This window comes from Aspergillus piperis (assembly GCF_003184755.1).
Source record: "Aspergillus piperis CBS 112811 unplaced genomic scaffold BO85scaffold_17, whole genome shotgun sequence".
Classification (NCBI taxonomy): domain Eukaryota; kingdom Fungi; phylum Ascomycota; class Eurotiomycetes; order Eurotiales; family Aspergillaceae; genus Aspergillus; species Aspergillus piperis.
In genome coordinates, this window is record NW_020291607.1 from 339,404 (window position 1) to 359,260 (window position 19,857).

At 52.6% G+C, this 19,857-nt stretch overlaps 8 protein-coding genes and 2 non-coding genes across 10 annotated transcripts; 7 read left to right on the forward strand and 3 right to left on the reverse strand.

Annotated features, from left to right (window-relative positions):
- The first annotated feature begins 714 nt into the window (after positions 1 to 714).
- On the forward strand, positions 715 to 2,686 carry BO85DRAFT_522365 (cleavage polyadenylation factor subunit CLP1). Its single transcript, XM_025665257.1, has 3 exons — positions 715 to 915; positions 1,015 to 1,777; positions 1,833 to 2,686. The coding sequence occupies exons 1-3, from the start codon at positions 778 to 780 to the stop codon at positions 2,612 to 2,614; spliced, it is 1,683 nt and encodes a 560-aa protein (XP_025512886.1). The 5' UTR covers positions 715 to 777; the 3' UTR covers positions 2,615 to 2,686.
- Positions 2,687 to 2,698: 12 nt separating this feature from the next.
- BO85DRAFT_426392 (chitin deacetylase CDA4) lies at positions 2,699 to 4,019 on the forward strand (the record flags this gene model as incomplete). The annotated part of the gene is made up of 1 exon (XM_025658112.1): positions 2,699 to 4,019. The coding sequence occupies exon 1, from the start codon at positions 2,733 to 2,735 to the stop codon at positions 4,017 to 4,019; it is 1,287 nt and encodes a 428-aa protein (XP_025512887.1). The 5' UTR covers positions 2,699 to 2,732.
- Positions 4,008 to 6,415, reverse strand: BO85DRAFT_402773 (uncharacterized protein; the record flags this gene model as incomplete). Its single annotated transcript, XM_025657204.1, has 2 exons — positions 4,008 to 5,294; positions 5,502 to 6,415. The coding sequence occupies 2 exons, from the start codon at positions 6,413 to 6,415 to the stop codon at positions 4,142 to 4,144; spliced, it is 2,067 nt and encodes a 688-aa protein (XP_025512888.1). The 3' UTR covers positions 4,008 to 4,141.
- Positions 6,416 to 7,992: 1,577 nt separating this feature from the next.
- On the forward strand, positions 7,993 to 9,594 carry BO85DRAFT_451853 (quinone oxidoreductase family protein). The gene is made up of 2 exons (XM_025660686.1): positions 7,993 to 9,185; positions 9,243 to 9,594. Exons 1-2 carry the CDS (start codon positions 8,242 to 8,244, stop codon positions 9,463 to 9,465), a joined length of 1,167 nt encoding a protein of 388 aa, XP_025512889.1. The 5' UTR covers positions 7,993 to 8,241; the 3' UTR covers positions 9,466 to 9,594.
- Positions 9,488 to 11,556, reverse strand: BO85DRAFT_451855 (uncharacterized protein). Its single transcript, XM_025660687.1, has 5 exons — positions 11,014 to 11,556; positions 10,878 to 10,963; positions 10,807 to 10,824; positions 10,510 to 10,758; positions 9,488 to 10,461 (listed from the first exon to the last, which is right to left on the reverse strand). Exons 1-5 carry the CDS (start codon positions 11,251 to 11,253, stop codon positions 9,615 to 9,617), a joined length of 1,440 nt encoding a protein of 479 aa, XP_025512890.1. The 5' UTR covers positions 11,254 to 11,556; the 3' UTR covers positions 9,488 to 9,614.
- Positions 11,557 to 13,672: 2,116 nt separating this feature from the next.
- BO85DRAFT_470802 (inositol polyphosphate multikinase) lies at positions 13,673 to 15,300 on the forward strand (the record flags this gene model as incomplete). The annotated part of the gene is made up of 2 exons (XM_025662424.1): positions 13,673 to 13,915; positions 14,058 to 15,300. Exons 1-2 carry the CDS (start codon positions 13,830 to 13,832, stop codon positions 15,298 to 15,300), a joined length of 1,329 nt encoding a protein of 442 aa, XP_025512891.1. The 5' UTR covers positions 13,673 to 13,829.
- A 230-nt stretch (positions 15,301 to 15,530) lies between these two features.
- BO85DRAFT_t209 lies at positions 15,531 to 15,602 on the forward strand. Its single transcript has one exon. It is a non-coding gene; the product is annotated as a tRNA-Met (tRNA).
- A 1,147-nt stretch (positions 15,603 to 16,749) lies between these two features.
- Positions 16,750 to 16,821, forward strand: BO85DRAFT_t210. Its single transcript has one exon. It is a non-coding gene; the product is annotated as a tRNA-Met (tRNA).
- A 364-nt stretch (positions 16,822 to 17,185) lies between these two features.
- Positions 17,186 to 18,043, forward strand: BO85DRAFT_451859 (mitochondrial 37S ribosomal uS19m domain-containing protein). The gene is made up of 2 exons (XM_025660688.1): positions 17,186 to 17,275; positions 17,360 to 18,043. The coding sequence occupies exon 2, from the start codon at positions 17,535 to 17,537 to the stop codon at positions 17,727 to 17,729; it is 195 nt and encodes a 64-aa protein (XP_025512892.1). The 5' UTR covers positions 17,186 to 17,275; positions 17,360 to 17,534; the 3' UTR covers positions 17,730 to 18,043.
- A 252-nt stretch (positions 18,044 to 18,295) lies between these two features.
- Positions 18,296 to 19,846, reverse strand: BO85DRAFT_402785 (putative TFIID and and SAGA complex TAF10 subunit). Its single transcript, XM_025657205.1, has 2 exons — positions 19,226 to 19,846; positions 18,296 to 19,102 (listed from the first exon to the last, which is right to left on the reverse strand). Exons 1-2 carry the CDS (start codon positions 19,595 to 19,597, stop codon positions 18,644 to 18,646), a joined length of 831 nt encoding a protein of 276 aa, XP_025512893.1. The 5' UTR covers positions 19,598 to 19,846; the 3' UTR covers positions 18,296 to 18,643.
- Positions 19,847 to 19,857: the final 11 nt, after the last annotated feature.

Genomic DNA, 19,857 nt, shown 5'->3' on the forward strand with positions numbered 1-19,857 from the left:
TCTGGACAGATTCGCCATCGATTCCACCCCCTTGGAAAATCTCCCCCTTATTCCCCAACTGCTATGGTTTTGAACGATGCTTAATGGAGAAGCAGCCGAAGCTGTTCCTTATCTGTTCACAATTTGCCCCTACTCTGGAATTCATCCGAGTTCAGGCTTTGGCCAATCCACCCGAGCGCATCACGATCCCTAAGTCCCAATTGAAGTGATTCTTGATGTATCGTATTGGCCGCGAATATTTCTTTACTAATGATGCCGTCTGGGTGCGAGTGATGTGGTTCGCACGGGGGATTGGCCGGTGAGGTCCTGGCGATCGAGGAAAGCCTTGGGTTCGTTTCGTTCATTATCTATGCCGTTTCTTATTATCTCCTGGATACCTGATATACGCCTCTATAATGTGGTTTTCTTTTCCTTTTTCTATTTTCTGTTCTACACCATTTGGACCGGGGCTGCACCCTGGAGTCGTGATGCAATCGGGATGGTTTGACTGGATTGTGTTCGGAGTTATGTCATTGTTAGGTAGATTTGCAAATGATGGATATGCAGTAACTATGAATTGAACATTGCCATAGTAGGTATTCTGTGTAGCAACTTAAAGTATAATATAGATGAGTTAAGATAATAGTAAGATGTCCTGCGAACGCGAACCAGTCGGGACGGTTCCGTCCTGCAAACAGGCTAAACATCGTCATTCTCTCCGCCTGTTCGGAGCTCTACCAGAAACTCCAGTCCGCATACCACACTCCAGATAACGAACCCAATTATCCAGGCGATGCCATGTCGCTCCCCGGTCTCGATCTAACACAACCCTCGGCGGACCGCGAGTTCGCCCCCGCCCCGCCCTCTCAGATCAGCCTCTCCAAGGGCTCCGAGTGGCGGTTCGAAGTCGCCTTTGGCACGACCGTCCGCGTAAAGGTGAGCTACCATAACCCCCCTCTCCTCGAGCAATCTTCATATCCCCCCAATTCACAAAAAGAGACAGCTGACTGACATATCTACCACCTGGAGAACTAGCTCTTAGCCGGAACCGCCGAACTCTTCGGTACCGAACTAGCCCCCTCCCAAACCTACACCTTCTCCGGCACCAAAGCAGCAATCTACACCTGGCATGGATGCACGCTAGAAGTCAGCGCCGGAGAGGCCATCACCGGCCTGGACAGCCTCGCCCCAGGCGGTACGAATGGAACAGCGACGCGCGGACTCGGCGCGGGCGGCTGCCAGAGCGAGTACGTGGCGGAGGAAACACCGATGATTGAATATGCGAACGTGCATTTTGCGCTGGAGACGCTACGACAGGAGGCCAAGGCGACGGGGAAGGATGGTCCACGGGTGCTGATCCTCGGACCTGAAGATGCGGGCAAGACGAGTCTTTCGAAGATCTTGACGGCGTATGCGACTAAGGTGGGCCGGCAGCCGCTGGTGGTTAATTTGGATCCTACGGAGGGAATGTTGAGTGTTCCGGGGACGTTGACGGCTACGGCGTTCCGGACGATGATTGATGTTGAGGAAGGCTGGGGGAGTAGTCCTATGTCCGGGCCGAGTGCGGTGCCGGTGAAATTGCCTTTGGTGTACTTCTATCCGATGCAGAATCCGTTGGAGGCCGATGGGTCGGTGTATAAGTCTATCGTGTCGAGGTTGGCGCTGTCGGTGACGGGGAGGATGGCCGAGGATGAGGATGCTAGAGAGACGGGGATTATTGTGGATACGCCGGGGATTTTGAGTCAGAGTAAGGCTGGGAATGTCGAGATGATTAATCATATTGTGACGGAGTTTGCAAGTGAGTTTTTTCTTTGATCCTGGTGAGGGTGTATGCGCTGACAGGTTTGACACAGTTACGACGATTCTGGTTATTGGCTCCGAGCGACTGTACAGCATTATGATGAAGAACTTTGATAACAAGCCTACGGCTAGTGCGTCTGCAGCGGCGTCGGATGAGCGCATATCGGTGATCAAGCTGTCCAAGTCCGGGGGTTGTGTTGATCGCGATGCGGCGTTCATGAAGGCTGTCAGCGAGTCGCAGATCCGGACATACTTTTTCGGCAACCCAATTCCCTCGACGGCATCTGCGGCGCTGTCACTGTCAGCGTCGTCATCGTCGACGAATGTTACATTGTCGCCGCATGCGCAGCAGCTGGACTTTGGCGCTTTAGCGGTCTACAACTATACCATCGCCTCAACAGAGGAGGACGAAGATGAGTACGACCCGTCGCAGCTGGGTACCGGCGATGCCTTCCTCCCCGGTGGGAGCAATGACGTGGATCTGGGACAGACTCCGCAGGAAGAGACCCCGGTAGCACTGACGCTGCCTGGGATTGCCGGACCGGTGAAGGAAACGGTGACGCCGGCTGGGTCGTCCAACGTGCCACTGAAGAAGGTGCTACCTCCTGCGCCGACAGCGCTGGCCAATTCGCTGCTGGCCATCACACATGCAAGCTCGACGGCCAGCCCGGCGGATGTGCGCGATGCCAGCATCATGGGCTTCCTGTATGTAGCGGACGTGGACGCGGAAAAGGGCAAGATCCGAGTGCTGGCGCCGGTTGGGGGTCGCGTGCCACCGCGGGCGATTGTATGGGGGAAGAAATGGCCTGGAGAGGTGGTGGGATTAGTGGGATAATACCAGTATTTACATAGCAGACATTATGGCAGAATATTGTATTGCATATCGAAACTTTTCTAGAAGACAAAGTACATTGACCTCAGCAAGGTCTAGATCCCTTACATACATACCAGACATGCTCCAACGGGATCGCCGCATACCTCCGCTCCGCCTCCTGACATTTCCCCAATTTCAACCTCCTCACCACATCACATCGTCGAACACATTACATTCACATTATCTCTCATTGCAATCTCTCCCACCGACACATATTCACCATGGCCTGACACCATCCACTCGCTACACCGGCCTTCCACCCCCCACCCACAAATACTACACACAACAACAACCACAAACACACCCAACTAACCTCCGCACACCTACATCCTCCTCACCACCAACTACACCACATACCCAGATAACCACCCCAAGCACAATCAAAGCAAAGCAAAGCATGCCCCGCCTCCACCCAACCTCCCTCTTCCTCTTCCCTCTCCGCGTCCTCGCCATCCCATTCACAACCCTCATCGCACGCATCCCACACCTCCGCTCCCGACACCGCCGCACCCGCACCCTAACCATGCTCCTCCCATTGCTCATCATCCTCCTCATCCTCCTCGCCCTCCTACCCCTATACATAATCTACCGACCACCGCACGCCCTCATCCGCTCCATGGCAGAGAAGTACCCGGATACATTATGGGAGATACCACCACCACCACCACTGCCCAACACCAACAAGAACAAAGATACAGAAGGAAAAGAAGCACCGAAAGAGAAACTCATCGCCCTAACCATCGACGACGCTCCCAGCGCCTACACCCTCGACATCCTACACGTACTCCAAGAATACAACGCGCGGGCGACATTCTTCCTCATCGGGTCACAGATCCCCGGCCGGGAGGGGATACTCCACACGCTAGTGAAGAGCGGGATGGAACTTGCGAACCACGCGATGCACGACGAGCCGTCTGTGTCCCTGGAGAGGGAGGTGCTGGAGCAGGAGATGCAGGAGGTGGAGGGGGTGATTGCGAGGGTGTATGAGGAGGTTGGGGTGGAACGGCCGAGGGATGGGAAGGGGGTGGTGCGGAAGTGGTTTAGACCTGGATCGGGGTTCTTTTCGGGGTGGATGAGAGAGCTGGTAAGGGGGCTCGGGTATAGGATTGTGCTTGGGAGTGTGTATCCGCATGATGCGCAGATTGGGTGGGCGGGGGTGAATGCGTGGCATGTCAGGAGTTTGGTTAGGGAGGGGAGTATTGTTGTGATGCATGATCGGAGGAGTTGGACGGTGGAGGGGTTGAGGAGGGTGTTGCCGGTTTTGAAGGGGAGGGGGTTTAGGTTTGTTGGGTTGGGGGAGGCAATGGGGATTGTTGATGCTGCTAATGATGGTGGTTCTACTGATGGGGGGAAGGAGGATGATTGATTGATTGAATGGGCTGGATTGGATATCAGGTGTACAGGTATCATCAACACTAACATACAGGCGGGTTCCTGACAAAAACACACACACACACAAACACGAACAAAGAAATACATGGTATCGAACTACTCGTTTCGCTTCCATTCCTCCACGTTGCGCCGCATCTCTCCCTCCACGTCGTATCCTCGACTCGCATCTTCCAGCAATTCCTCCTCGCGGTCCCGGTAGCGTTGCTCGGCGTCGCGCCGGCGCAGCGCCACCTGCTTCAGATACATCAGGTCGTTCGACTGTACCGCCTCTGCGAACTTGGCGCGCATGCGCGGGGAGTACAGCTGACAGCTTGCTTCGCGGCACCGAGACGGTCCGTCGCCGGGGAGCAGTCGCATTGACGTCGAGAACTTGCGCGCAATGGGGTGTTTGGCCCGGACCAACGGCCACACCACGTCATCGTAGCAGTCCTCGCACACTGTCAGCTCTGGCAGTTGCGGCATGTAGTGCCACGTGCTGAGGATCCGTCGGTCCCGCCGACAGTCCCGCAGCACTACCTTGCGTCGAGCGTACGAGAGGAACTCGGTCACGTCGGGGCGCAGCATATGTTCCTGGTCGGCGCGGTTGGCCGCGATATCTAGGCAGTCAATGTACCGGACAAACCGCGGGCTGTCTGTCAGAAAGTCGCAGGCTCGTTCCTGTTTGGTGGAGCTCCGTTTGAAGGTGTCCCGGTGCTGCGGCATCAGGACCCGTAGGTTCCGCACGCATGCAGAGCACACATTGAACTGCGGGAGGTACATGTTCGTTTCCGGGTCCACAATCCGGTACCAGTGCTGCTCGGTGATGATGCGCCCCGGGCACGGCTTGATGCTGAGGGGTGGCCGCGTGATTTGGTGCAGCAGTTCGAGGTGGTCTAGCTGCTTCTTGAGCGTCTGCATCCATGCCAGTCGGGTCCAGGGCTCGCTCATGGAGCAGCGGATTTTCTCTCCACGGGATCGGGGACTGGCTAGGACGAAGTGGTCGCGGAACTCCGACTTGCGCATTTGCTTCATGCATGACGGGCAAATATTCAGATGGGGTAGTCCCTTGACCGTGTGCCAGTCCTGGTATCCGGCGATGGGAGTCGATCTGGGGCAGGGCGGGAGGAAAAACGGCCGTTTTGGCGATGTCTGACGGACAGCATCCTGCGATGAACTTCGATGGCGAACAGCGTCCTGTGAGGAGCTCCGTCGGCGTGGTAGTGGTGGTGGCTCAGGAATATCCTCGGGAGTCCGTGGGAGCGACGAGGACCTCTGCGGCACGTCATCTAGGAAAGATACGGCCCGCCGGGCTGGCAGCTGAGCGGTTGACTGAGGTTTGTCGCTTGAGATTGATCGGCCTGCTGGCTTAGTGGCCAATCCCGGACGTGGTGGAAGTTGTGGTGCCGGGGCTGCAGCTGAGGAGGACGCCTCATGTTCATCCGCACGGCGGTCAGTAGCTGGCTCCTTGGGCGTCGACGTGGACCTAGGACGGGTTTTTGGGGCGGTGCTCTTGGGCGCTGCAGTGACAGCAGGGGTCGTGGATGGCTCCGCGGGAAGTTCAACCGGGACACTGGGTTGATCAGTAGACGGGGGACTAGGCGTCTTCGGCACATCGCTTGAGCCTCCCTTGGCACGAAGTTCTTGTCTCTGGCGGATTTTCTCTTCCAGCCTTTCTGCCACGGAGAGCCCAGTGGGCGACTTTTTGTCCGTTTGAGGCGCGGCAGGTTTGTTCACAGGTTCAGGCTTGGTCTTGGACTTGACTGTAGCCGAGTCGGACTGGTAGCCGGATTTAGTGGTAAGGGCGTCGGCGGAGCGGCCATGTTTCACACTCCCAAATCGCCTGGGCAACGATGGAGTAGACTTGCTTTGTGTGACGGCAGGAGTGCGTATGTTCGAAGCTCTCGAGGCATCCCGGGAACTCTGGGCTGTATCCCTCTTAGGCGGGCTGTCTCTCTGGGCTCTAGTATCCGCCCTGGGGCGGCCTCGCGTCGTAGAGTCCTGCCTCTGAACAGCTGGTTTCTTGGATGGGTCCTGGGGTTTCTCTCGACTTGCAAGTGGCGCGGACAACGAGACTGCCTGGTCATCCCCGACAAGGTAGAGCATCGGGCCCTGTTTCTCATCCACCGGGGTTGGCGGCCCTACGTTGTCCTCGGAGCTGCTGTCACGGCTGAAGTCCTCATAGATGACGGTCGTCTCCTCATATGAAGAGTAAGAGAAAACATCCACAAGGACTGGGTATTGGTCGACGGTTCCGCGGGAGCAAACACCTTCGAGTCCGGGCATTTCTCCAATTTGGGACAATCCGTGTAATTCGCGGGAGAGGGAAACAGCTTCGTCTTCCACACATGGCGACGGCGGCCAGTGGGTCTTCTTGCGCCAGCGCAAGCTCATCTTGGTGGTAGAATACATTTGGTAATAAAAACAGAAGAACAAAGAACTTTTAGCAAAGAAAAGCAAAGCTCCAACGGGAAAGTATCGGTCCTGGGGGCTATCCTGCGGTGGCACGGTGGATCAGAAATACTTTCCGGGCAGTTGGCATCATATATCCGTCGAGCATCGGACTCACTCGAGAAAGGGTCTCGAAAGGATGAGCAAGAAAAAATAGCAGACACACACAGACACACACAAGAGCGTTCGGCAAACAGCAATTGGCACGGGAGCGATCCAGATGGAACAGAGAACAGTCAATCAACTTGCAGATGAGACAGTCAGATGGCCTGGGGGTCCTTTGTGAGCGGCTAGAATTATGTATTAAGCGACGGAGAGGTTAGTTTCTGATGTACACACCCCAGGAATCGGGGGAGTTGCGAAGAGATTTTTCGAGAGGCTATATAAAGTAGACAGACCCCAATGGGAAACCTGGTCGGGCAGCGCCTCTCCGGGGATGGTGGCCCTATCAGGGCCTGGGCTCAGACATTGGGCGTTAACAGGCAACGAATCAATCCCACTAGCCCTGAAACATGGCGATCGTGGCCAGACGTCAAGCGTCGGGAACGAATGGATCTCCTTTAGCCATGTCAACAAGGAGTCGCTCATGAAACCATCCCATCCCTATGCAGGTGAGGTCAAGTGTGGTCTGTCAGACTGTGGGACAACCTGTGCTGGCAGATTCATTCATTCGCTATCCCCGCTTTCCGTCGACCGATTAGGTACGCTGACGGGCGAAAGAGATTTTAGTCTGCGGGAAAGGCGCCACTTTCGAGTATTGGCGTGGATGATTGTTGGTCTAGTATACAGTAGGCACAGCACGTCGTGAGCCCGACACGCTTTTTGGCAAAGCCACACAGCCTCCGCTCAAGGGATACCGGGCAACTCGGCACATTGGGCGTCATCAGCTACTGGTGCCACCTTTTGGGATGAGCTGCATGCCCCCTGACCGATGATGCTGGGGAGATCAGTAGCTTCCAATGATATACGATTCACTGTTGGAAGCGACACTGCTATGACATCAGTAGGAAAGACGGTGAAAGAGCAAACGGTGGCAATATGCATAGCGAGGCGGTAACACAGGGGGGCTGAGTTGTCTGGCTGAACTGGATGATGCATAATGAAGTTGTCCGCGGAAGGGATGAAGAGGATGAAGGCCCAATGGATGGAGGATGAAGACAATCCGGAATGTTTCTGGAGAAGCACGAGTATATGTCCCGATCGGGAATTTATGCATCAAGGAATAATATCGCTATGCAAAGCTGACTCAGCTGTGTACAGCACGGTCCGTCGGCAGGAAGCCGGCATTTGTCAGCTATATTCCCGACGGTTCGGACTTGCAGCCGATGGCGTCACTCCGTCGGATGCAGAGGTGGTCATTCTATGGACTCTGGAATTATTGCCAGAGAGTAGGAAAGAAGTCGCTGAATAGCTGAAACAGCGAATACCAATGAGCGCAGTAGAAAATACCGACCGAAAGGTCTGCTTCAGATCCCGGTGATACAGTGCGGAGACGCATCGGACATCCTGACCCAATATCCGCAAGCGCAACGCAGAATAATGAAGAACTGCGGGGAAGAAGCGCAGAAAATCAAGCTTCAAATGACGGGAATCGACTGCCTCAAGTCGCGGTCCACTTTCGGCAAAAACCAACCAGCAAGACCGTCGAGCTCCGTCAATCGTAGCCGGGGGAAGAACTTCCACCTTCCCCCACCCGACTATCCGGATATACTTAACCCACCTGCTGTCCCACCCCTCATCGCGCAACTAGAAATACCCCCGATTATCCAATGCCCCTCCATCGCGTCTTTCCTCGTCTTATCCGATCCTCTATTCCATCCATCACCACCACCACCACTACTACATCAACCCTGTCTTCCCCAGCGATCCAACGACTCTCCGCAATCAACTCCCACCTCCACCCCACCATCGCATCCCCCATCCGCACCCTCACCACCATGTCCGTCCCTCAAACCATGAAGGCCGTCCTGGTCGAGAAGCTCGGCGGCCCCGAGGTTCTCGAGTTCAAGTCCGACCATCCCGTCCCCACGCCTAAGGAAGGCCAAGTCCTCGTGAAGAACAACATCTCCGGCATCAACTACATCGACACGTACTTCCGCACAGGCCTCTACCCCTCCGCGAAGCCCGAGATCCTGGGTCGCGAGGGCGCCGGTACCATCGTCGCATTGGGTGACGGCCCCAACCCCTACAATTTCCAGGTCGGAGATCGGGTGGCCTGGCTCAGCACTGGCGGATATGCCGAGTACACGGCGGTGCCGATGGCCAAGACGATCAAGATCCCCGAGGGGATCACGGATGAGAACCTGATGGCGTCATTCCTGAGTGGATTGACGGTTCTCACGTTGGCGAAGGAGACGTATCCCGTGCAGAAGGATGAGTGGGTGTTGGTGCATGCTGCGGCTGGCGGGGCGGGTACCCTGATGACGCAGGTGCTGAAGTCCATCGGCGCGAAGGTCATCGGAACGGCTGGTGGTCCTGAGAAGTGCCAGCTGGCGAAGAGCCTGGGTGCTGATGTGGTGATTGATTACCGCAGTGAGGAAGGCAAGGACTGGGTGAAGCAGGTGAAGGAGATTACGGGTGGTAAGGGCGTTGACGTTGTTTTTGATTCGGTTGGCAAGGATACTTGGGAGGGAAGCTTGGAGAGCGTCAAGCGCAAGGGTACTATTGTTTGGTTTGGCAATGCTAGTGGTCCGGTGCCGCCTTTGCCTTTGCAGTAAGTTGATTCCTACTCTGGTTGGTGGTGTGAGGTGCGATGCTGATGGCTTTATAGGAAACTCTCCCCCAAGTGTGTCAAGGTCGCTCGGCCTCAGCTCTTCGGCTACATTGAGACCCGCGAGGAGTTCGAGTTCTACGTCAATGAGCTGTTCTCGCTTCTCCTGTCTAACAAGCTCAAGGCCAAGGTTCACAAGGTGTACCCCTTGGAGGAGGTTGCCCAGGCTCACACCGATCTGGAGGGTAGAAAGACCACCGGCAAGTCGATGCTGAAGCCTTGAGCTGGTGCAGCTGCTATGAATATATGTTCCAATAGAAATCAATTTGTTTTGACTATCTGGAAATGAGCCGTGACTAAGATGAGAATATGATAGTAGCTGTTAGAATCCTAAGAATTGAGCTTCCGCGGACAGGCCTGCTCTGGCGATGCTCACAGAGTAACAGACGAGTCATCCTCTCCATCACTCTCTGCTTTGGCTAAATCTCTCGGCTCCTTCCATCCAAGCATCAAGTCATTTACGAGTGGGGTGTAGTTGGAACCATACGTTCTATACGCATCCTCGAAATAATGGAATCCACAGTTCAGCTCCCATACCGGAGTGATTACCTTCATTCCCGGGTAGCAGTACTGAAGTATGTTGTCCTCCATGAAGAATTCAAAGTTCTTTTCCGGCTGCTGTGCCACTTGCTCCTCCGGGCTGAGGTCGAAATCAGGCATACCTGGATCTCGGTAAGCCCTTGCTAGCAGCTTTCCGACGGGAACAAGATCCGGAGCAAGCGTCTGGTAAAACTCGCGGACGTCTTCTCCGGGAGGATGAACAGCGGTAATTTCAAACCCATCAATATCCTCAATACGCACTGCGCACAGCGTATCATTCTCGGTCAGTTCCTGGAACCGGAGGGCATGACGATTTTCTCCCGCGCCGGCGAGGGCGAATTTGACGATTTTGCGGGCTGTTTCAGTCGTCAGGCGAGGCGCATCGTCCTTGGAGTTTTTCCATTGATTGTCCTCCACATATGTGTCATGGAGCTCTCCGCCGAAAAGCAAGAAGCAACACGAGTTGAAGTCACCAGGGCCTTTGGCCATGAGTTGGTGGTTGTTCCACAGCTCCCTCGTAGCTATATCGCACGATATCCTAGCCTGGTCGATGTTATCGTTGTACTCCGGGCATACATCGTGGTAGAGGAGGTAGGAGAGAAAGTTGCGGATGGTGACTGTCGCCAGCTTAATCATATCTTCAGTTTCCGGATTGAAATAGTATGGAAAGAAGGAAGTCCTATTAGGAGTCAGTCAAACGTAGTTTCAAGGCGTGTATAACTCGTACAGAAAGCCGCGAACGACTGCATCAAAATCCACGGTAAGATTAGATCTGTCCTTGCCTACACTGGTCATTGCTCGCGCCTGTAAGATCTGTTTGCTGTCCAGTTGCTGGAGGTCACGGCCGTCCAGACCCCCGAACATTCTCTGACCAACGTTCACCCCGCCATATGCCAGATATTTCAGAAAAACATCTCTTCTGTCTGACTCCAGACGCCGATTCTTTTGGTAGCGTAGAAGGGCATCCTCAATTCGGCTTGGACTAGTCAGATGAGAGCCGAATCCAAGGGGTGGCAAGACTTACTGGGTGAGAGGTCGCGAGCTTCACGCATATTGCGGTTAGCAGGTGCTAAACATGGAAGTTTGGGGACATACACATTGTAGAGCTCCTTCTCAGCGCTAAATTCCTCGGGGGTAATGGGCGCGTCGACGTAGTACTCTTCGAAGCCGGTTGGCCTGTTCTGTAGACCTTAGTCTGGCTGCAGGTCGTTGCATCAGTTAGCATTCTCACCTTTCCACGCTTGCTTTTGGGGCGCGTCTTGCTCTTCTTCTTTTTCTTCTTGGCCTGGTCAAACTCAATGGGCAACTCTTCGAGTGACTGGGATTTAGGACTGTTAGGGGCCGAGTCTGGTTTATCTTCCGCTGTTTTTGGTAACTGGTCCGTCCGCTGAGGATCGTTGATGGCTTTAGATGCAGCTGGGCGAAAAGGAAGCTCTTTGCCAGTATCTGAAGGATCCTGAGAGTCCGACATCGTGAGTGCAGTAGCAGACTCTTGAGATGAGATAAAGAATAAGGAATCGGCCTTAAGAAGAGGATGAGGGGAGGGAGGAAAGCGAGGGAAGAAAAAAGAGAGAGATAAAAGCTGGAGGGGTAATCTGGACGTGTGGGAGTTGGAACTCGGAAGTTGCACGAGGAACACCGTGAAACATTGTTTTGAAGATCTTTGATTTATTGACAGTAGATTAGATCTGAGACTTCCTGGATTCACAGCCAATGATGGAAGAGTCGAACGTGATAGAAAGCACTGGCAGTGAAGCGAGTAAGAGGGATTCACCTGTTAAATGACTGGGACAAAGCCGGTTCCTTCCATGCCAGCATTTATTAGGCTGGTAGATGCCGTTCATACCATGAAGTGATATCGATACCTCAAGGGAAATGGTAGGAGACGCATTGATTGGGCTGCTAGAGATCAAGACTATTGTGAAAATTCATGTCTACGGATGAATAGTAATGATTTAGCTCAATATATGCCACATTTACCAGGCACCAAAGGCCTTTTCCAGCTTGTAAAACCAGTGCGGTGGGCCATATTACATTTTCTCTGGGCCTTGTCTGCTCCCGAGCCTAGGCCTTTGCTAAGGTCAGTACCAAGGCCATCCTCGAGGCGAATTTGAGGGAAGATGGCATTACTGAGTGCTGTGATTAGGTTTCTGCTGGGTGAGAACTAAGCGTGGGTGATTGAGTGTCTTGGAAATGGTTCCAGATAAGAAAAGCGCTTTGCTTGGGGCAGCTTTCTACCGTGGTAACTATGAGATGGCTCTGCTGCTGATTGTTTACAAAACTTATCTGCACAAGGGCCAGGCGTGGGAGATCTATTGAAGTGTGAGCAGATCCATATGCCAGCATCATGTCGCTGCATATTGCGATCTTGTACTGAAAGGGGATTACTATTTGCACCCTGATGGAGCATCAACGAAGAGAGGATATGAAGTTGCCAGCAACGATGGTGGTCTGCCAGGATAACTGGGGTCAACTCTCACTACAAAGGCTTCAGCCGCATGATGCTCCTGGACACGGTGGGCCTGTTGCTGGAGACCAATTCAGACACAGTGAAGGTTTCCCATTACTAGGGAATCCCTGCTGCAAGTTAAGCCATCCAGCCTCATGCCAAAGCCAATGGCTCACTTATCCCTCTACTCAAATTGCTGCCAGCGCGTGGAGCAGATGCCCGCGTCGGTAACTCCGAGGGACGTAATCTATTGCATCAACTGACTCGCGCATACCAAGATCCCGAGTGTCTGAGCCCGAATCTGCGAACCGGCTGCTGGAGCAAACAGGGATCAGAGACAAGGCTGCCATCGAGGCAGCCCGACAGCTTATTTAGCGGGGTGCAGATGTAAATTCGCGCAATCACCAAGGCACACCCCTTTGCACGAGGCTATGCGAGGGGTGATACGCACTGGGGAGGTTGAGTCTACAGGTCATGCCGAGTCCCTATACGCCAAACATCTGCCGCAAACCCCTGGTGCTTCCATAGGAAAGTCGGAAGAGGCGGGAGTCTCGGTGGATCAGATCAATATAGCAGGAGAAACCCCAGCGCAGGTCCGTTTGAAGTGAGGAAAGTCGCGAGAAGTTGCGGCGGGGGATGAAAGCGCAGCAGTGTGCAATGAGAGGGCCAGAGAGAAGGAGGAGAAACGATAATTTGAACATACAGCCTCGTCTGTGTAACTGGCTCTGAAAAAATCAGTGCCAGTTGAAGTTCCTGGGCGTATGGATGACATGGCTTTCGTACATAAACTCCTATCATGATGCAACATGCAGATAACTCACCATCACCATGAAATGAAATTAGTCAAGGATGAGTGAGTGAATTAGACCATGACTCTCTATGGCACCATATTCAAGCAGGCTGAAATCTGGCACCAGTATAAGCTGACGTGCTGGTTATTGGTAATTTTCTCAGCAAAGCGCGGGTGAAATCCAGTGGAACGATGAAGTATAGAGAAGAACTTCCAGCGAATGATCGCCGGCATGCGGCATCATAGCGCCTGGTATTATACTTCCTCTGGGCTGCACTCGAGCCTTCTCGGATGATTACATTTTTAATACCGACCATTCCTTTGAGTTCGTCTCGGGGATCCCTGGGCGGTGCAGGTTTGCTCGGGCCGCCTTGTGTTTCCTTGGGGAAAAAGGTCAGTCCATCGTCCAGCGCAAGAAGAGCGGATGCTTGCATGATTCTCCGCGGTTGCACGTCACTTCAGCTCGGAACAAAACCAGCAACTTCCACCACTTCTTTTCACTCACCACCACCTCCTGTGGCTTGTCCCTCCTTTTTCTGCCAACCCTTTGTTTGCCCTATCGACCTATTACTCTCTCCTTTGTTTGATTGCCTCCTTTCCCTCCTTTTACTCTTCTCCGGCATTTGCCTAGATATATATACCATATACATCTTTTTTTTCCTCTCCTCCCCTACCCGACTCGTCCTGCGCCCTTCCGCATCGCTTCCAATTCTCATCGCCCGTGACTCAACTCATGCGGAATGCCGTCTAGAATCCAACGGTCTCTGTTGGACAGTGAATAATCCCTTAGTTCTTCCGGACACCCAATATGTCTTCGTCGCGGTCGGACAGCTTGAAAACCCAGAAACTGGACACCGACAGCTTTGTCGCTTTTGACCATGCCGCCGCTGGCCAGTAAGTTCTGCCTCTCCGCCCTTGCCGCAAGATACGAGATGCTTCATGGCCAGCACTCCTATTTTCACCCCCTCCCCAAGCAATGTTTGTCTGCTCAGCATACGAGTCGTTACAGGTTACTGACCTCGTGCTACTAATACAGCGACGGTGTCCAATGCACTTTGTCCGGCTCCTTTATCGCAAAGCCCTGCACCCCCGAAGAAGTCGCGTTTTACGAGTCTAGCGCCCTCCACCCGGAATTCAGAGAGTTTATCCCTACATACATAGGGACTTTGGCATCTGCCGACCAGCAGCAGTTCTCCGCCATCGAAGCTGCGCAGCAGTCTGGTGCGATTGTTCTCCCCGGATCAGACTACTCCTCGACATCGGGCACGCCGGGCGCGACCGCACCAGCGCAGCCCAGCGCGGCAACCCCGGGATCGGCGAGTACCGCGCAGGATTTACCATGGGTTCCTTCGAACGGGAAGAAGCTGGAGACAGGAATATCTATTGTGCTGGAAAACGTGGCTTCGGGGTTTAAGCGGCCGAACGTTTTGGACGTGAAGCTGGGCGCAAGGCTATGGGCTGATGATGCGCCGCCCCAGAAGCGAGCGAAACTAGATGCTGTATCCCAGGAGACGACAAGCTCAAAGCTGGGATTCCGGATTGCGGGAATGAAGGTCTGGACGGGCGTGAGTGGAGAAAGCGACGAAGGAAGTAAAACCGATCCGTATGCTACGAAATACGAGGGTTCCGAGGGGGCGCGGGGCGAGGTCATCGAGAAAGATGGATATAAGCGCTACGACAAGTGGTATGGGCGGTCTCTCACTGAAGACACTGTTATAGAAGGGTTCCAAAAATTCCTTGCTGGTGCCAAAGCTGGGGCCGTTGACCGCTCCCAGTTGGTCGCCCAGAGATTGGCGGACGAACTGAAAAAGGTACAGCATGTGTTGGAGTCAGAGGAAAGCCGGATGTATTCTTCAAGTGTTTTGATTGTATATGAGGGAGATCCAGAAGCGATGGAATATGCGCTTGTGGAGGAACAAAAGCCCCGGCCTGAACGGGGTGAGTCCGAGGACGAAGACGAAGACGAGGAGGAGGAAAACATGGAATTCCACATCCAGCAGGGCGGGTCAATCCAGGTGGTTGATATACCGGTCGGTCAGGGAATCAAATCGCACCAGGCAATCAACATCAACATCGACCCCGAAATGGCCGAGCTGGCCGATCTGGGAGACTTGGGGGATTTGGAAGATGATGAGGATGAGGATCCCCCGAAGGTGCATGACCTTCGTCTGATCGATTTTGCCCACGCCAGTTGGACACCGGGTCAGGGGCCGGACGAGAATGTGCTTAAAGGGATACGGAACTTGATCAAAATCCTGTCCGGACTTGCCGTCGAGTAAGTGTACGATATGCAGGCCAAGGCATCGAAACTCGCGGGCGATTTAGATGCTATATGAAACAATTTGGTGTTAGCGAATATACAAATGTACATCAATTATTTGGTACTGAATACCGTTGCATAAATCTTCATGTTGCAGGGTAGAACATATGCACATGGATGAGTGCTGTGCACATGGCTCGCAAGCTTAGGATAATAGTGCCAAAGTGGGGAGCTTTCAACATCAATCCAAGCATGTTAGCTCAGGGGAAGAGCGCCGGGCTCATAACCCGGAGGTCCCTGGATCGAAACCAGGACATGCTATCTGATTCTTTTTTTTCTTTGTCCCATCTGCTCTCTTACCAAGACAACCGAACAGCAATCAAATTGTCCGTACAAACTCTCTTATTGATCTCTTCTGATCTGTTACGGTCTGCTCTTTGACAAGGCTACACGTTATCCCTCAAAGATATAGCCTGACTTCGTTGGTCCTCTTCTTAACCTTCCAAGACTCTATACTAGCAGGATAACTTACATTTTGACATTGTCAAACATCCCTACATCACAGGGCATGCTAGGGGAGATAATCGAGCGCAATAGATGTATATATCACCATGCGGAGAACTGCCCTGCGCAGTACACTTCTGCAGAATGGCATACATCTCATGATATAGTATCTCCAGTGGTAGATCGCGAATATCTCAAACAGTGGCAGGCAATGACAACCTACAGACCGTCGCTAGACGAACGTAGTAATCCAAACCATCCCTCCTATCAGCCAAGTCATGAGGCCATCGTCTTCCGTACATTGATGCATTCTCGCATGTCTTCCCAGCGACGCCGGGCAAATGAATTGTTGGGCTGACATCATGGTATAAACCATCATGGCTGATATCAAGATGTATATACGGTGCTCAAGAATATAGTCTGTAGCAGAACGATCCTTCGAATGTTAAATCAAGCTGAGGCTGCCTTGGCGAGGAGTTGCTACTTGTGCAGTGTGATCTATACGAGGTCTCCACTGGTCTACGATAGCACATGCCTACATCACTTGCCAGTGTTATCATGAGCTGGCAAGCTTAATGAGAGGAAAACCCGATCATGTGGAATGTCAGAACCATGGAATATATCCTGATAGAGGAATATTCTGCTTCTATGTATGCATCTAATAACGACTAACTACACTTTCTCGACTCAGGATATGTATGTATAACCTGCCAACGGTACATAATTTTCTCATACCACATGCAACACCAAACCATAAATAAGAAAAAACACAATATACCATGGAAATCACAAACAGAACCTGAAATAGAAGTTGAAGGGGAGGAAACGTACCTCCGTTTGTAGCCGGACATCTGATATCACGTGAAGCGCCGCCGCACATTGAAATCTAGGAACAATCACACATTCATCCATCCATACCCTATTGAGTCATAACATTAACAACAAAATTCCCTTCAACCAACCCAGCATGTTAGCTCAGGGGAAGAGCGCCGGGCTCATAACCCGGAGGTCCCTGGATCGAAACCAGGACATGCTAGCTAAATGATTCATTTTTTTCTTTTTTGTCTCATGCAGAGTGGATTCGCAATGTCATGTATGGAGTAGATATGGATACTACCGCATTTCGCTCTTCTTACTCACTCAACTCACCAATTTGGCAATTTTATTTTTGTATGAATTATACTAGCTTCTTAAAATGTCAATAAATACATATATATGTATTAGAATAACAAAAAAAACTCAATAACCACGAAGACCTCATCAGTTTACATATAATGCAAATAAAATCATAACTAGACCATAGACCAATCCCCAACCAAGCACAAAAATCTTACATAATCCATCCGCCCTCCGCTCCATCTCAAACCCACCCCAATCAATCATCCATCGCAAACCCGCCGCCGGTCCGCATCAGCCAAAAGCCAACAGCACAAAAAAAAACACCAAGATGTTTCCCACGCGAGCTCTCTTCTCTCGCTCGGTCTGGAAGGGTGAGTCTACTACTACCTCTTATCCCTCTATGATGAATCTTCCTGGAAGAAATTGAACCCCATCTAACATTGCATACCTAACAGGCCCGAACATCGTCCCGTACGTCCTCGTCGCATTTATTTCCCTTTCCTTCCCCTACCTACATTATAACCTGTTATCAACACCGCAACTCAATGCCATTACCTTCGACTCCTAGTCGATTAAACTCGTCACTGAACACACATACGATGGATCTAGAGATATATACTAACAGAAGCTATGAATAGTCTCCCTCTCCCCCGCAAACTCCCCGCTCCGCCAGGAACACCACCGATCAAGACGCAGAAGCGCAGCGCTACGATCCTGCCTAACTTCGTGGGATTGAAGTTCCAGGTTCACAATGGGAAGATTTATCAAGATGTTGTGATCACGGAGGAGATGGTCGGGAGGAAGTTGGGGGAGTTTGTTGCGTGAGTTTTTTTTTTTCTCTTTTCCTTTTTTTTTTCTTTCTTTCTCTCCTGGGGAGGATGGGGTGGGATATGGAAGGTTGGGGAGGTTGGAGGCTTTGGGTGACAAGAGGACGGTTGGGAGATATTCGGGAGAACGAGAGATTCGATTGGCGTGTGATCATGATGATGATGATGATGATGGAATCACTGCTAACTGAATCGTTTCGATAGGACTCGGAAGAGATTCACGTACAAGCAGTCGAAGAACAAATGATTGCTTTTAGGGTTGTGTGTGGCTGTCTGGCTATGTGGCTATCCTGCTGTGTGCTCTGCATTGGAATCTTACTGGGTCCTCTGCGACATGGGGATAGGTAGATTGTCAGCTCAAGAGGTATAGCAGACAGACAGGCAGACGGACAGAAAGGTGGTGATTTTCATATTTGCATGGCTAGGTTCTTTTTTTATTATCTCGGGCGTTATATCCAGTTCCTTACTGCTTATTCTTCCACCAATGTATATCTACGTGTTGCATGTAAACTACTAGACAGACCATAAAATTCAACAGGTCAATGGACTTCTCAACACATAAAGCACAGAACATCAAGTCACTTCTATTAATGTCTCAGTTATTGTCTTCTTTCTTTTTGTTGGTTGCCGCCCTTCCTACCATATCATATCATATCTCGATAACTCCGCCCTAAACGCCTTTTGTATATTTCAAACTCGGCCCACATGCAGGATATCGTTCGGCCGTTGCCCAGTATTTTACGCCAGCAAGCAAAGATGAAAAGAAAAAGTAAAGTAAAACAGCACATCCCATCCCGTCCCGTCTCCGATCTACCCATATCCCCATGCCCATGCCCATGAACATCCAGCACGTTTGCAACAAACAAACCCCCCAAAGCATTCCCAACGTGGGAAAAAGAAAGGGGGAAAAAATCACCGATAAAACTCCCCCCTCTTGACACTAACCCCATACTCCGACACTGCCATACCCAAATCCTCCATCGTAAGCACCGTCCGTCCCTGTCCGGAACCTCCTGACCCACCACCTCCAAACCCAGGTCTCTGGATTCCCAAGTGCGTGCCCGCTTTGCCCTTTCCTGCATCGCCGCCTGATACGCCTGTCGCAGCACCAGCGGATCCCACACCCGCAGCGCCGGCGGGCATGTTCAACCCCGAGGCGGCGTTCAAACTGCCCATGGGGTTGCTGGCGGAGGAGCTGTTGGAGGCGCGAATGCGCGCGTACTGATACGAGTCGGCGGCAATATCGGCAATGAATTTCTGGGTTGCGAGAGCGAGGAGGCGGGCGAGGTGTGGTGGTGTTTGATTGGGGCCGTTACCCGGAGGCGGGAGACCGGCGAGAGTGAGGTAGTGGGCTGTTACAGCGTCGGGGATCTAAGGATATTCGTGTTAGTAAGATATAGGACAGAAATATGGGGTGGAAGTAAACGAGGGTGGTAGTGGAGAGAAAAAAGTGACATAGGAGGGTAATCCAGCTGGAAAGGCAAGGAAGCTTACAATCGGCGCATATTCATCCATCTTGCCCATGAACTCCCGCAAGCTGGTTTCTTTCTTGGCAGGCGCTGCGGCGGCCGCCAGAGCGTCCACGGAGGTGGGCGCGGGGATGGAGTTTTCGGCCGCGGCCGCGGCGTCATTGCCAGCGGGATTCTGATTCGGCATGTTGGCGGTGTTGTTTGCGTTTAGGTCGATGTCCTGTTCGATAGATGCATCCAGGTTGTTGTCACCGGTATCTGGTTCTTGTTTGGGGACGACAGTCGCGGAGGAATCTTGCGATGCTGCGGGAGCTGGAGCTGGAGCCGGGGCGGAAGTGGAAGCAGCAGCAGCAGCAGCAGCTGGAGGGGGAGGTTGCGAAGCCGATGAGTCGGCCATGGTGGTAGTGTTACTAGTGAATGAAGGTGAGTGGTGGTAATGGGTGGTTGGTGGCTGGCGAGCAAGGGAGGGCCGGCCAGAACTAGTCCAATAGTGAATGAAGGAGCGCGTCGGCGGTCAGACAATGAGCCGGGATGGCGGTGATGCGCTGGTTCTGAGTTACCAGCACAAGGGAATAAGCTGCAGGGGGGTTGTGTGGGAGGAAGACGAAGAATGAATGGGACTTGAAAGATGGATGGGATGGCGGAGAGTCGACTGGC

Bases quoted from the DNA above. Each gene is read 5' to 3' on its own strand.
- BO85DRAFT_522365 (XM_025665257.1), top strand. From the start codon at position 778: ATGTCGCTCCCCGGTCTCGATCTAACACAACCCTCGGCGGACCGCGAG. The intron at 916-1,014 runs GTGAGCTACCAT...CTGGAGAACTAG, and splicing joins GCACGACCGTCCGCGTAAAG to CTCTTAGCCGGAACCGCCGA. The intron at 1,778-1,832 runs GTGAGTTTTTTC...GGTTTGACACAG, and splicing joins TATTGTGACGGAGTTTGCAA to TTACGACGATTCTGGTTATT.
- BO85DRAFT_451853 (XM_025660686.1), top strand. From the start codon at position 8,242: ATGCCCCTCCATCGCGTCTTTCCTCGTCTTATCCGATCCTCTATTCCA. The intron at 9,186-9,242 runs GTAAGTTGATTC...ATGGCTTTATAG, and splicing joins GTGCCGCCTTTGCCTTTGCA to GAAACTCTCCCCCAAGTGTG.
- BO85DRAFT_451855 (XM_025660687.1), bottom strand. From the start codon at position 11,253: ATGTCGGACTCTCAGGATCCTTCAGATACTGGCAAAGAGCTTCCTTTT. The intron at 10,964-11,013 runs GTGAGAATGCTA...TAAGGTCTACAG, and splicing joins CCAAAAGCAAGCGTGGAAAG to AACAGGCCAACCGGCTTCGA. The intron at 10,462-10,509 runs GTACGAGTTATA...GACTCCTAATAG, and splicing joins GCAGTCGTTCGCGGCTTTCT to GACTTCCTTCTTTCCATACT.
- BO85DRAFT_451859 (XM_025660688.1), top strand. From the start codon at position 17,535: ATGAATAGTCTCCCTCTCCCCCGCAAACTCCCCGCTCCGCCAGGAACA.
- BO85DRAFT_402785 (XM_025657205.1), bottom strand. From the start codon at position 19,597: ATGGCCGACTCATCGGCTTCGCAACCTCCCCCTCCAGCTGCTGCTGCT. The intron at 19,103-19,225 runs GTAAGCTTCCTT...GAATATCCTTAG, and splicing joins TGGATGAATATGCGCCGATT to ATCCCCGACGCTGTAACAGC.